We start from the raw sequence: 15,134 nt of genomic DNA, 5'->3' as shown, positions 1-15,134 counted from the left end.
GTGTAAAGAGGGCAGGCTGGTGTCTGTAATGCGCTGGGCTGTGTCCACAACTCTCTGCAGTTTCTTGCGGTCCTAGGCAGAGCAGTTGCTGTACCAAGCCGTGATGCATCCAGATAGGATGCTTTCTATGGTGCATCAGTAAAAGAGAGTCAAAGGGGACAAACCGAATTTCTTTAGCCTCCTGAGGAAGTAGAGGCGCTGGTGAGCTTTCTTGGCCGTGGCATCTACGTGATTTGACCAGGACAGGCTGTTGGTGATGTTCACTCCCAGGAACTTGAAGCTCTCAACCCTCTCGACCTCAGCACCATTGATGTAGACAGGTGCATGTACACCACCCCCTTTCCTGAAGTCAATGACCAGCTCTCTTGTTTTGTTGACATTGAGGGAAAGGTTGTTGTCATGACACCATTCCACTAAGCTCTCTATCTCCTTCCTGTACTCCAACTCATCGCTGTTTGAGATACAGCCTACAACGGTGGTATCATCTGCAAACTTGTAGATGGAGTTAGAGCAGAATCTGGCCACACAGTCATGAGTGTATAGGGAGTAGAGTAGAGGGCTGAGGACGCAGCCTTGTGGGGCACCAGTGTTGAGAATAATTGTGCTGGAGGTATTGCTGCCTATCCTCACTGATTGCAGTCTGTTTGTTAAAAAGTCAAGGATCCGGTTACAGAGAGAGGTGTTGAGTCCTAGGTCTCGAAGTTTGGTGACAAGCTTGCTTGGGATTATAGTATTGAAGGCAGAGCTGTAGTCAATAAAAAATAGTCTAACGTAGGTGTCTTTACTGTCCAGATGCTCCAGAGCTGAGTGTAGGGCCAAGGAGATGGCATCTGCTGTAGACCTGTTTCGGCAATAGGCGAATTGCAATGGGTCCAGGTTGTCTGGTAGGCTAGAGTTGATGCGTGCCATGACCAACCTCTCAAAGCACTTCATGATGGTGGATTTCAGAGCCACTGGTCGGTAGTCATTGAGGCACGTTACCTTGCTTTTCTTCGGTACCGGCATGATAGTGGTCTCCTTAAAACAGGTGGGAACCTGAGATCGAAGCAGGGAGAGGTTAAATTTGTCCACAACTACTTCTGCCAGCTGATCAGCACAAGATCTGAGCACACGGCCCAGGATACCATCTGGGCCAGGTGCTTTCCTCGTGTTCACTCTCCAGAAGACTGATCTTGCGTCCTCCACTGTGATCACAGATTCGGCTGTCAGGGTGGATGGTGACAATCTACTTCCCTTCTGTTCAAGATCCTTCATCAGAACTGAGAAGGAGACAAAAGAAGCTTGTTAAGCCGCAGGGAAGATAGGGCGGGAGATGTTCTCCGATAGGGTAAAACCAGGGTGACCACAGGGATAAGCTGTAAAAAGGTTATCTGGTCAATGCGTGAATGGGAGGCGTTAGAGAGTGAGAACATAGACAAAAGAACATAAACACAAGAATGCAGAGCAAGAAGACGTGTCTAGCAGGTCAGGCTGATCATGTCCTCCATGCCCAGAGGGGGACAAAAAGAGACAAAAAAAGACAAATATGCGAGTCAATATCACTGATGGATAACTGATGTAGAGTTCCACATTGAGTCCAGAAGGCTGCAGACTGCCCAGACAGAAAATGAGGTGCTTTTTCTCAAGCTTGCATTAGGCCTCATTGTAACAGCGCAGGAGGCCACAGTCCGATAGGTCAGTGTGAAAGTGGGACGGAGAGTTAAAATGGCAAGCAACAAGAAGCTCAGGATCATCCCTACGGACTGGACGCGGGGGCGCCGTGTTGCGATCACCCAATTTGCATTTGATTTCTCTAATGTAGAGACTACATTGTGAATACCAAATGTAGAACATCAGAATGCAGTCGTCCATGCCGAACCTTCCCTGGAGCTCAACAAGCTTCTGTTGTCTCTTTCCCAGGTTTGATGAAGGATCTTTAACCTGAAACATTCATTCTCTTTCTCTGTCACAGATGTGGCCTGACCTGCTGAGTATTTCCGCCATTTTCTGTTTTTATTTTAGATTTCCAGTCTTTTTTTGATTTTTACCCATGTTGCGGCAGAGCCTGATGCTGCTTACTGTCCATCCTTTGACTATGAACCAAATTATTGCTATTCTGGCTAAGGTTTCTTAAATTATTAGAATTGCAAATGTTTCTCTTCTTAGTTATATTGCTGTTTACTCACTAAGCCAATGGAGGAACCAATAAATATTTTGGAAAAAGTGTAAAAAGGGGATTTTGGCTTTGTGATTTGTACAAAGTCAAATCTTAACATTTGCATCTTAACATTTCAATCTGGTTGCTGCAGAGGAAGTTAAGACTATAGAGTGACCATTTATTAGAGACTTTATGCTAGAAAGGACCCAGGTTCGTTTTCTATTTAGTGAGGAATTAGCTGGCCTAAGCCAAGACAAGGTTAAGAAGGGCACTGCTTGCAATCATGTTCCCTTGACTAGACAAGAAATTTCCTTTTGTTGTCCATTGGCGTCTGTTGGGAAGTATGTGTGTGAGGTTGAGTTTAGTAGTTGACCATCACAAGCAATCGTTACCTGAAAAAGATACCAATGAGCTACCACCTTTGATGAAATGGTATCCCCGTGTAAGTTAGCATGTCCGTGCGAGAATTCTTATTTTTAAATATAGTATCTGATGCTCAGAGCTTTCAGGAAACATTGCGTGCCATTCATAATTTTTCCTCAACTTCTCTGAATTGCAGTGTTGAGGCAAGGTCAGGCTTTGAGTCCTGTGTATCGGTTTTCTTTATCTGATGGCACCATGGTTGCTGCACAAACAAGGAGCAGGCTTATGCGCACTCCAAATACCAGCGAGCCTCAATTTATCATGTCACTGCATGTTGTTCAAAGGTAAGCATCAAACCTCCTTCCTGTGGTTTTTAACTAACCATTTAGTGTTTTGACTCAAAAATCAAATGTGCTGAAGCTTCAAATTAGAATGTGACATCAGCGCTAGAAAGATTCTGTACAATGTCTTTGACTCTATAATGAACTGCAGGATGTCTGGATCATATTTGTTGGACTTTGCACTAGGGTTCACTGTCAACGGTGTAGATCTTGTACTTTCTATGTTCTGGAGTGCATCTTCTACAACTTGGCCTCTAGTTATAGATGGTAATTTAGATGCTTTGCTCCATGTGACACCCACTATTTATAAGTATTCCCACGAGCATTCTCTCTTGATGCAAGGCAGACTCAGAAATGCCCCACTGAGATAAAGCACAGATGAAAATCAGCAGCTTAATACAAGTTGTATGAAATATCCAGTTGAACCGAAGACGGTTATAAATGAGATCGGACAGATTCCTGTCATCCTCTCTTCATGAAGCATTATAAAGCTGCAAACATGCTGATAGCCACAGCAAAGACTCTGCTCCAAAGTTGGGTGTTTTCATCTTTCTGTTGTCGTCTTCTTGTGCTCACACTCTGCAGAGGGAAAAGAGGCCGTTTATTAAAGTTGTAAAGATGAGTTTGTTTCACTAAATTGTTGGTCCTCAAGGACTAAATTAGACACACACACACACACACACACACACACACACACACACACACACACACACACACACACACACACACACACACACACACACACACACACACACACACACACACACACACACACACACACACACACACACACACACACACACACACACGCAAGAAAAGTAACATATGATTGTTCAGTTAATCCGGAAAGTCTATCTGGATACAGAAATCTAGATATTAAATGAAAATTATCTTAACTGACTTTCCAGGATGGCAGACACTGACTGCAGCTTTGAGCCCTCAATTAACAATGCAACCTTGTCAATGAGTCTTAGACTTCTGTTATATAACACACCATTAACATATACAACACCACCGAACTTAATTGGATTGCACTGCACTCTATATATTTTGAAATCTGCAACATTGATTCCATATCCTCTGTACAAGTGACACACCACGTGCAGAGTGACACACCATGTGCAGAGATGCTTCGACGTGCCATGGGGCGACCCATGCAAATTTTACATGTGCCCACATGGCCCAGGGGTGGCGTAGGGCCCTCACATAGACGTAGGACTTCACAATGAGTGCAAGGCCTGCTTCAGCAAACCTCAAAGGGAAGCTGTCTAAGCAACATTGTCCAATGCTGGGGACTTGCTACTGCTCGATGCCCTTTAAGTTTAAAATAAGCTTGCTGCTTATGACTGTTCTCCCACGTGTACCCCGAACATCACCACCCCCCCCCCCACCCCCAATGCCCACAGTCGCAAGGTTTCCTTCATCCCTCCCCTCCAACAATGCTGACTAAATATACATGTTTGGTATTTTAATTGCCGTGGTGTGATTTGTATGTTTTGTTTAAAACTGCAGAGAGCAAAATGTTTGTGGGATGAATCAGGAATCAACTGGACAAGGAATGGGAAAGCCATTGAATCCAAATTCCAGTAGTCCAGCTATGGCAGGTGTTTCAGCTGCAACAACAGGTCAAGAGATGGCAATGAACAGCAATTCAAGTTTTGCCATGAATGGCTTGAAGGAACAAACAGGTATGGGACAAATGCCAGGAAACAGGTTTGTTACAGGTGGAATAAACCATGGATCAAACATGCAAGCAGCCACTCCTCAGGGTAGTAACTATGCACTCAAAATGAGCAGCCCATCAAGAAGTAGTCCAGGTGTGACTGCTGGGCAACAGAACTCCATGCTTTCTCCCAGACATCGTGGAAGTCCTGGGATGGTCGGAAGCCCTCGCATCTCAGCTAATCAGTTTTCTCCCGTAGGAAGCTTGCATTCTCCAGTCGGGGTTTGTAGCAGCACAGGGAATAGCCATAGCTACTCCAGCAGCTCCCTTAACGCACTTCAAGCCCTCAGTGAAGGACATGGGGTATCTCATGGGGCGTCGCCTGAACTGAAAATGGTGACTTCGCAAAATTCTCCTGGAAGCATCAGTTCTTCGCTCACTAAAAAAGGGAGCATGGACTCCAAAGATTCTTTCGGGTTGTTTGGTGAGCCAGTGCCGACTGAAGTTTCAGCTGGGCAGTCAGAAAGTGGACTTTCTGGGGAACAGAAAGATAGCAGTGAAAGTAACTTAAATCCGTTTGGTGGTGGAGAGAGGACTGAAGGCCAAGGCAGAGGGCATGACAGTAAAGGACATACCAAACTCTTACAGTTACTGATCACCAAATCAGATCAAATGGAAGCTTCCCCTTTGCCAAGTACTCTTGGGGATTCTATTAAAGACTCTCCAGGCAATTCATTAGGACTACTGTCTACTTCAGCAGTGACATCATCCACAACCAACACCTCTACATCACATGGGCCCTCGCTGAAAGAAAAACACAAAATTTTGCACAGACTCCTGCAGGACAGCACTTCTCCTGTAGACTTAGCAAAGCTGACAGCAGAGGCCACAGGTAAGGAACACAACCAGGACGTGGGCAGTTCAGTTCCTGGTGGAGAAATAACTAATAAGCAGGAGCAAATGAGCCCCAAGAGAAAAGAAAATGCACTACTTCGATACTTATTGGATAAGGACGACACAAGTATGCATAATATTAAACCTAAACTCGAGCGGATGGATAGCAAGTTGGATCCCTGCATGAGCACTAAAACAGCAATCAAGTCTGAGAAGGAGATGAACTTTGAGCCATCAGAACAGGTGAGTGCATTCAGTTTATATGCTTTTATATTAAAACGTGAATTTCTTTGGTAATCATTGTTTTATTTTCTAAACTATATGCTCCTATTGAACTCTTTCTGGCTAGAAGAATCTAAATGGGTCAAGTGGCATTTATTGTCCATTTATTTTCTTGTGATTCTCATTAGTTGCCAACTTGAGGTGAGGTAACTCGGTGCATCTTGAGAATTAACTCTTGGCTGTCTCAGGCAGTACTGCAACATATTGGGCCATCCAAGAAAACTTCACATGTAAATAAAAAAGGACAAAATAATTTGCTTCATGACATGTTGTATTAGTTTAAGAGCAGATCCCATTTATTTTGCATTTTCTCCAACTTAAGTAGCTTTTGCAAAAAAATTTGTTTGCATTTTCTGTGCACGTTGTTTTAACCAATCGAAGAAGTTTATCAGTAGGCGTGAGGAATGGGTGTTGCTGTACTGCCCACATTATGGGTGGAATAATAGGCTCAATCAACTCGGCTTCTCTGACTCCCGCACATGCTCAGACAAATGCAGAAGTCCGAAGTGATCTGATGAGCCCGACAGTAGACCACCAACATGCTGGTGTATCCAGGCCCTCACCTACACTTCAATTCCCACTGGCTTAGACAGCAGTCCCCTTCAATTAAATGGGTCTGGTGTCCTGTGGAAAAATTTGAGTGCAGGAATCATTTGACTTTGTTTTATATTAATGTCATTTGTTAGTACTTTAAGGTATTTTTTTATTTTTTAATCTATCATTTTTTATAAACTATTTACGTGTATTTGAATAGATTCTAAATGTCACTGACTTTTACATACATAAAAACATTTCAAAGGCCTTTTACACAACTTGAGCAATAATCTGGAGTCATCGAGTTGTACAGCCCAGCCCACCATGGCCATGCTGACCTTTTCACCCATCTACACAAATCCTGTTTGCCTTTTTTAGGACCATATCCTTCTATGCCTTGCCAATTTAAGTGTCTGTCTAAAACACTTGCCTCTTAAATGCAGTAATTCCTGGCAGTGCATTCCAGATATCAACCACTCTCTGTTTTTAAAAAAAGACTTTGGGGGAATAGATTTAGGACAGAGATGAGGAGAAACTGCTTTTCTCAGAGAATAGTGACTCTGTGGAATTCTCTGCCCAAGGAAGCAGTAGAGGCTACCTCATTTAATATATTTAAGACACAGTTAGATTTTTTGCATAGTAGGGGAATTAAGTGTCATGGGGACAAGGCAGGTAGGTGGAGCTGAGTCCACAACCAGATCAGCCATGATCTTATTGAATGGCAGAGCAAGCTCGACGGGCCAGATGGCCTACTCCTGCTCCTGTTTCTTATGTTCTTAGCTTACCCCACAGATCCCCCTTAAAAATCTTTCTTCGCAACTTAAATTTAAACTCTCTTGTTTCTGATATCTATCATTGGAAAAAGATTTTGACTTTACATTATCTATGCCTTTCAACATTTTATATACCTCTATCAAGTCAACCCTCGGCCTCCTTCACTCCAGTGAAAACAAGCCCAGATTATCCAATCTCTCCCTATAATTAAAGTGCTCCAAACTAGGCAACATCCTAGTGAGTTTACTCTGCACTCTTTCCAACACAATCACATCCTTCCTATAGTCTAGTGACCAGAACTGCACACAATGCTCCAAGTGTGGCCTAACCAGGGATTTGTAAAGTTGCAACGTAACATTCCAATTCTTATATTCTATACCCTCACCTATGAAGGCAAGCATGTCATATGCCACCTTCATCACCCTATCAACCTTTGTAGCCACTTTCAGGGAACAGTGGACTTAGACCCTTGGGTCTCTCTGTTCATCAGCATTCTTTAGTGCCCTAGCATTTACTGCATATATCCTCCCCCTATTTAACTTCTCAAAATGCACTAGCGTTAAGGGATTAGATGGGGCAGAATTTATTAAGTGTGTCCAGGAAAGTTTCCTGAAGCAATATATAGATGGTCCTACTAGAGAAGAGGCTGCACTCAACCCCCTCTTAGGAAATGAGGCTGGGCAAGTGGCTGATGTGTCAGTAGGGGAACGCTTGGGAACCAGTAACCATAATTCTATTAGCTTCAAGATAGTTATGGAAAAAGGTAGAGTTGATCCACAAGTTAAAGTCCTAAATTGGGGCAAGGGTAATTTTGATGGCATTAGGAACTTGCAAAAATTGATTGGGAGAGGCTGTTAGTAGGTAAAGGGACATTTGGCAAGTGGGAGGCTTTTAAAAGTGAGACAGGAAGATTGCAGGGCTGGTGTGTTCCTGTTGGAGTGAAGGGCAAGGCTGGAAGAATTAGGGAATTTTAGTGAGGAATATTGAGGCTCTGGTCAGGAAAAAGGAGGAGTCATATGTCAGGTCTAGGCAGCTGGGATCAAGCGAATCCCCTGAGGGAGTATAAGGGATATAGGAGTATGCTTAAGGAAATTAGAAGGTAAAAAGGGGACGGAGATTTTTGTATCTTCGTTAGACATGGGTGAGATACCAGAAGGTAAGGTAAAGGAAAATCCTAAAAGGTTATCAAGAACAAAAGGGTAACCAGGGAGAGAGTAGGTCCCCTTAAGAATCGGTATGGTAATCTATGAGTGGAGCCACAGGAGATCAGATACAGATGAATACTTCTCATCTGTATTTACCGAGGCAAAGGACATAGAAACTGGTGAGTTCAGGGAAGAGAACAGTAATATCCTGCAGCATAGCGACATTATGGAGGAGGAGGTGTTGGTGGTCTTGAAGAGCATAAAGGTGGATAAATCACCAGGACCTGATCAGCTATATCCTCGGAAGTAGTGAGAAGCAAGGGAGGAATTTTTATGTCTTCGTTAGCCATGGGTGAGGTCCAGGAAGACTGGAGGAAGGCTACGGTTGTGCCTTTATTTAGGAGGGGCTGCAAGGATGAGCCAGGAAACTACAACCTGGTGTGCCTTGCATCAGTAGTGGGAAACTTACTGGAGGGGAATCGAGGGAACCTTTGGAAAGGAAAGGAAAGGACTAATTAAGGCTAGTCAGCATGTCTTTGTTTGTGGGAGATCACATTTCACAAATTTGCTTTAAGTTTTTTTGAGGAGCTGATAGCCAATTGGATACAAAATTGGTTTGGTAATAGGAGGAAGAGGGTGGAAGTGGAGGATTGCTTTCACATTGGAAACCTGTGACCAGCGGTGCGCTGCGTCCTTTACCGTTCGTCATATATACCAATGATTTGGAAGAGAAAGTAGGTGGCATGATTAGTAAGTTGATGACACCAAAATTGGCTGATGGAATTTAACTTGGACAAGTACAAAGTCGTGCAATTTTGGGAAGTTAGACCAGGTCAGGACATGCACAGTGAGTGACGGGACCCTGGGGAGTGTTATTGAACAATGGGACCTTGAGGTACAAGTATATAGTTCCCTAAAAGTGGCAGCACAGGTAAGCAGTGATGGCCAAGGTATATGGTATGCTTGCCTTCATTGGCCAAGGCATTGAGTATAGGAGTTAGGAACAACCATGTTACAGTTGAACAAATGGTTGGTTAGGCCACACTTGGAGTATTGTGTGAAGTTCTGGTCACCACGCTATAGGAAGGATCTGATTAAGCTGGAGAAGGTGCAGAAAAGATTCACAGGAATGGTGCCTGGACTGGAGGGCTTGAGTTACAAGGAGAGACTGGATAACCTGGGACGAAATTGGCTGAGGGTTGACCTTGTAGGAAATTGGTTGAGGGGTGACCTTATGGAGGTTTATAAAATTATGAAGGCCATAGATGGGGTAAGGGAGTCTGAAGCTAGAGGGCATAGGTTTAAGGTGAAAGGGGAAAGATATCAAGGGGATTCGAGAAGCAAGCTTTTGCACACAGGGTGGTGGGTATATGGAATGAACTGTCAGTGAAGGTAGTAGGCACAGGTATAACATTTTAAAAAAATATTTGGACAAGTTAATGGATAGGAAAGGTTTAGAGGAATACGAGTCAAACACAGGCAAATGGAATTAGCGTAGATAGGCATCATGGTCAGCATAGAAGATTTGGGCTGAAGGGCCACTTTCTGTGCCGTATAATTCTATGAATCACCTCGCATGTGTCAGGATTAAATTCTATCTGCCAACGCTCCATCCAACTTTCCATTTGACCTATATCCATATCCTGCTGTGGCCTTAGACAGCCTTCATCACTATCCACAACGCCACCAACCTCTCAAACCCTACTCCACCTCCCTGGAAAATTCATGGTTATCGATGGTCAGGTCGTTGAGCCCTCCAATTTGGAACAGCCAAGTGCAGGCAAGTGGGCAGGAGGGCCAGCATGATCTTGCCCAATATGTTCCCGTTGATCAGTGGGTACAAACTGTCAGTTTCTTGCTTGAGGGTTTTAGCCAGGCATTATATAATGTGTATATTACAAGAAACATTCTTTCTCTATAATGTTGCGTCCAATTACAGCAACATTAAATTTACATTTACTGTTCATATTTAGTTATAGAGGAGTCAGAAAGTAAAATTAATTCTCTAAAGTCAGAATCCTGTTGGGGCTTGACACCACAAGAGTCCCCTAATCCTCATTCAAGGTAGCTATTGGCACTCCGATTGAGTATGTAGGAACTGGGTGCCAAGGAGATCTTAGCTCAGCCCAGTCATGTATTTTTCCAGGTTACTCTCTTTCCTGTGACTCTCCTTCCAGTGCCTCGTCTTCTTGCTGTTTCTACCATTCCAACATTTCCAATCCTATGTTCCCACATTGCAACATGCCAGAACTCTCCATTATCGAGGGTCTCTTAATGTTTAGCCTGATATGTTTAGTGGCTATAGCACTTTTTACATAGGTCCTAAATTTGGAAACTCTTTCCCTAAGAGTCTCTGCCTCACTGTTCTTTTAACAGTTACTCAAAAAACTGCCACTAAGTCCAAGCCTTGTACTCTCATATCCTGATTTCTGTTTTGCCTAATTACACCTGTGAAGCTCTTTGGGATGTTTTCCCACATTGAATGAAAGCCCATTAGTATACTTCATTGCTCTCGTATATCAGCATTTTATTAGCTTTTGTTTTACTTCTTTCCCATGTTATTACTCCTGGATCCCTTTCAGAGCCTCTCTGTGCTCATTACATTCTATTCTCTTTGGTCATTTATCTGCAGTAATTCTACAAACTATAATAAAAACAAGGCCACACTACAGTATTAAGTCTTTTGGCTGAGCTGAAATGAAAAGCACCTGTTCAGCCTTTTCTTTTTCCTACCAAGTCCTTTTCTTAATAAAACACATTCAATAATATTTCTCTGAAGCCAAATATTAGCACTTCTCATTTTGTGGTTTTTGTTATCATATAATTATTACATGAACGTTCAATATGATATAAGTAATGGTCACAAAATCAGATTTGGATCTTGCTTCACCCTTTCCCCCATCACTTTTTATGGTGCATGATCTTTGTGCTAATAGCCTTCTGCATGACAAGTCAAAGATCCAGCACAGCCCATATAATGAGCAGTCTATTACTGATGGTGATGATGGCCTACGTACAGGGGGCTGAAAGCAACTATTAGTTTCATGATATGCTTTGAAATTTAATTTCAAGTATGTCAGGACATGTGCTTTGTCTGGCACTCATTCAACCTGGTTGCATTTGTTAAAAGAAAGCTGCTGTGGTATACAGTAAAGTTCACAAGAGTAGGTGTTAGTAGTGTTGGTGCAGAACTCTTGGGAAGAGGATTTCAGGGTCCAAAGCTCCATAAAGTCCAAACTCAATATATCAGATATTGTGCTAAATTTTGCAATAAAGCAGCAAATAGGTCAACAATACTACTGTGTTGTTATTGAATAGCATCTCTTGCCACTCTTGCACAGGAGTTATCCTGCAGCTTTTTTCACAAAATATGTTTTAGTTTGTGCAATATTTTAACACAACTGAACACTGTTGAAGACTTGTCTGTTATTTTTCTGTAACTGCTAGCTGTTACCCACTAAGATGCTTATAAGTAATGTGGCTTGTAGAGTTTCTTTTCCTCATGTGGTTCCTCCAGCTCTACCCTGACAATATAGCTGAGTTCATCCTGCCTGTACAAATTACAGGTCATAGAAGCTCTATCATCACAATGCCTGAGACCAGCTAATGACATAATCATGACAGATTTGCCATGATTCTTTTATATAGTGGCTTTATCAACAAAGTTATATGGGATCTGGGCTTTTCTGTGAAGGAGAAGTAAATATAGGTGTCTTGTAGATCACATTGATTTGAATAAGATTAAACATTGCAATTTGCTGTAAGGTATACGTCTAATGCACAGTATGATGTGGTACCAAATGCCTCATTAAAATTACAAATGATTAGAAGTGGTTATTCTGCAAGAGAAAATGATCCAATTTAGTTCTGTCATTGGAAATTTTCTGTCATGCTGTTTGTCAATCACATGCGCCAATACATTTATTCTTCACCATAACATGAATTATATTGATGTTCATGGCTAAAATGGCCAACTTGGGAATAATTAATAATGTAAAAATAGGTTAACTTGCAATCTCTGGAAGCAGATGCCATATTGTCACCTTTACTCCACTGCACTCTTGGGAATGACGACCACACTTTCTCAGTTTGTCGTTTCTCAGAAGGTCTCTCCCCAGTAGCAACATGCATGCACATATTGAGCAAAACACTAATCAACTTCCAAAGAAAGGGATCTTGATTAATGCCGTCAATGATTAACCACATTAACAGCTGCATAAAAGAATAAAATTTATACAGATAAATGTGGCTTGAAGGGGACCAGATAGCATGTAGGTAATATATAAAGACCACTGAATTTTCCCCTTTTTGGTTGAAACTTCTGAAGCATATTTGATAACAGGCCAACTACAAATTCTTATCATTAAAATTTAGTGACACTTCAGAGTCCTTGCTGCTATATCACAGTTTAGTCTTGAAAGTTCTTCACATTGTTAAGCATATGAGAGTGTTCAGGAAACAACTTCTGGTGAAATAAAACAGAACAAATAACATGTTACTGACTGTTAACAAAGTACCCTGGTACTTTTTCCCCAACAGTAGTAGAGAAGTATAAATACCTAATGCAGATAAATAAAACCACATTGAGCTGAGCTGAGCTGAGTTTAAACTATATTTCTTCATGCATTCAGATGCAGATCAGAAAAAATTGAGATCAATTTGGGAAGCTTTAATGTGGTGGTAACAAAGATACTTCAAGTACCGAGTTTGAAAAAAAATCAAAATTAAATCATTGTTCCCTGATACTCCTGCAGCTTCCTGTACCTGTATATATGATCACTGCATGTACTTCCTCAGAAGTTTAGCACATCTGCATTCCAGTTTTTTGAATTCAATGTGCAATATCTCATTAGGTCCTAAGCGTCTTAAAACAGAAAAACAACATCATGAATCTGAAGTGTAATTGTAATTAAATGTTGCTGTACGCTGATACAAGACACTAAGGATTCTTGACAGAGTGGAAGTGGAAATAGAACTAGGGACCAGAATATAGAACTGGGGACCAATTTTTTAAAAAAAGCTGTTGTGACAGATGAGGCAAATTTTTTTCTCTGAAGGTCAAGGGTCTTTGGAACTCTCTTCCTCAAAGAGTGGTGGAAGCAGAATCTTTGAATAAGTCTATGGTAGAGGTGGATAGATTCTTGATACGCAGTTGGGTGAAATGTTACCCTGGGTAAGCAGGGATGCAGAGTTGAAGTTACAATCAGATCAGCCAAGGCCTCTTAAATACAAGCAGCAGCCTCCTGCTCTTAGTTTGTATATTCTCAAACTGGCTTGGACACGTGATTATGAATTGAATGGAGCTAATCCCATCTGGATAAACATTGTATTTTAAACCATTTATGATGGCTGAACTTTCAGTGGATTACTGCTAAGTAATTCGTTTAAGGGATATCTTTTTTTTAATTGATTTCCTAAATTTAAATTAATATCAATATTAAGTGGATGGTCCTGAAATGAGTAAAACTTTAATAGTACATAACAAAGTGAGTTTTGCATTGTCATTACACCCATGACCTAATGAACTGTTTTAATAGGAAATTTCCCATTAACCCATTTCAAAGTTCATATTCAAGAGCTTTGTGCCCTTGTGTTAGGATAGTTTGCATCTTGGTTGGATGGGAGTTCACTGACCAAGATTTTATAGCTCATCTGGTGACTTAGTGGGTAAATGCACCACGCCCAGTGGATTTCATTTCCCTTCCTGTCAGCCCAAAGTTGATTTCAACTGGGCTTCAACGTGGTGCTTGAGCTTCCGTGGGGCATGGAGTGGGATGCAAATAAAAAGGGTTCTCATTTCCTATCTGGTCATCCATGTCAGAGTAACATGCATGAGCATTGACGGCTGATGGGGATCAAGCTTCTCTGAAGTGCCTCTTCAGGTCACATTTAATGGTGGTGGATGGGGGAAGAGGTTTCTGTGGCCATGTCGTCCTACCCCAACAAAAATTCATTCCTCCTTGGGGAAAAAAGGAGAGAATTGGGGGCCGGGTGGTACAAGATCATTTTAAAATGATTAAATAGGCCATGATACTTAGTTAGTATCCGCTGATTGGGCTAGAACACAAAATTGATGGGCGGTAATTGGCCTTGTTGTTGACAGCAGATCAGCAGTGACTTGGATAACTTAGAAGAAATTCTTGATGACCTGCAGAACAGTCAGTTACAGCAGCTTTTCCCAGACATGAAAGCGGTTCCTGCCAGCGGACCAGTCGACAAACAGACCATCTTCCAAGACCTCCTGCAAATTGGGAATGGAAATGTCTCTGCATCGCCACTTGGAACACAGAGCCCGTTATCTGGGATGTTACAAAATGGTAAGAGTTTCATACATAATTTGCATTGCTTTGATGTATGTCATTTTGGACTTCAAAGTGTGCAGTCTCTAAATCTACAATTAGTATAATCCTGTAAAATGGAAAACCTAGACCTGCAGTGCTGGAGCTGAGTGACCCTTGTTGACTCATTTTATGCACTTGGAGCTATGTTCACTGTTAATAATGCACCCAGTTTTGATCAACAACCAAAGTGAGGGTTGGGATTACATTGATCTGTCCACTGATGTACGTACATGCATCTCTGATGCTGTGCTCCCTGCCTATTTGTTAAAAAAGAGAAGGCAAAGTGCAGGTGTTAGTGAGATTGCGTATTGGCATTCCTGACTTCCTCACTTACTGCTGCTACTGTCACCTGCATTCTCTTTCGCCAACTGCTACTTCTCTCCAAAAGTAACTTCCAACATTTAAAGCAAAAATCAGAAACTACAAGAAATACTCAGCAAGGCGTGCAGTGTGTTTGGAGAAAGAACCAGCATTAATGTTTTGTGTCAATTTAAAACATTGTTGATATAAAGTGTTAACTGTTTCTCATTCTACAGATGCAGTATTTCTATCGTTTCCCGTTTATTTTAGACTTCCAGCATTCATAGTGCACAGTTTTTAATGTTCATGTGGGATTGTGTTGGGTTTGTCAAATTTCCAAACTAACAAAGGTGTTCGGCA

At 41.9% G+C, this 15,134-nt stretch overlaps 1 protein-coding gene across 13 annotated transcripts in view; it reads left to right on the top strand.

Moving 5' to 3' along the window:
* Window positions 1–15,134, top strand: part of ncoa2 (nuclear receptor coactivator 2) — a 234,854-nt gene that overhangs the window by 181,979 nt on the left and 37,741 nt on the right. For 10 of the 13 annotated variants that reach the window (XM_052022839.1, XM_052022845.1, XM_052022838.1 and 7 more), the window contains 3 exons: window positions 2,697–2,844; window positions 4,354–5,641; window positions 14,237–14,450. In XM_052022839.1, coding sequence (XP_051878799.1) covers window positions 2,697–2,844; window positions 4,354–5,641; window positions 14,237–14,450 — 1,650 coding nt within the window. The remainder of the gene's footprint in view (window positions 1–2,696; window positions 2,845–4,353; window positions 5,642–14,236; window positions 14,451–15,134) is intronic. The other 3 variants (XM_052022844.1, XM_052022850.1, XM_052022847.1) reach the window with 2 other exon arrangements.

The sequence above is a fragment of the Pristis pectinata genome, chromosome 9, assembly GCF_009764475.1.
Source record: "Pristis pectinata isolate sPriPec2 chromosome 9, sPriPec2.1.pri, whole genome shotgun sequence".
NCBI classification, from domain to species: Eukaryota; Metazoa; Chordata; class Chondrichthyes; order Rhinopristiformes; family Pristidae; genus Pristis; species Pristis pectinata.
Note: the sequence above shows the minus strand (reverse complement) of the source record. Positions and strands in the feature narration are given on the sequence as shown.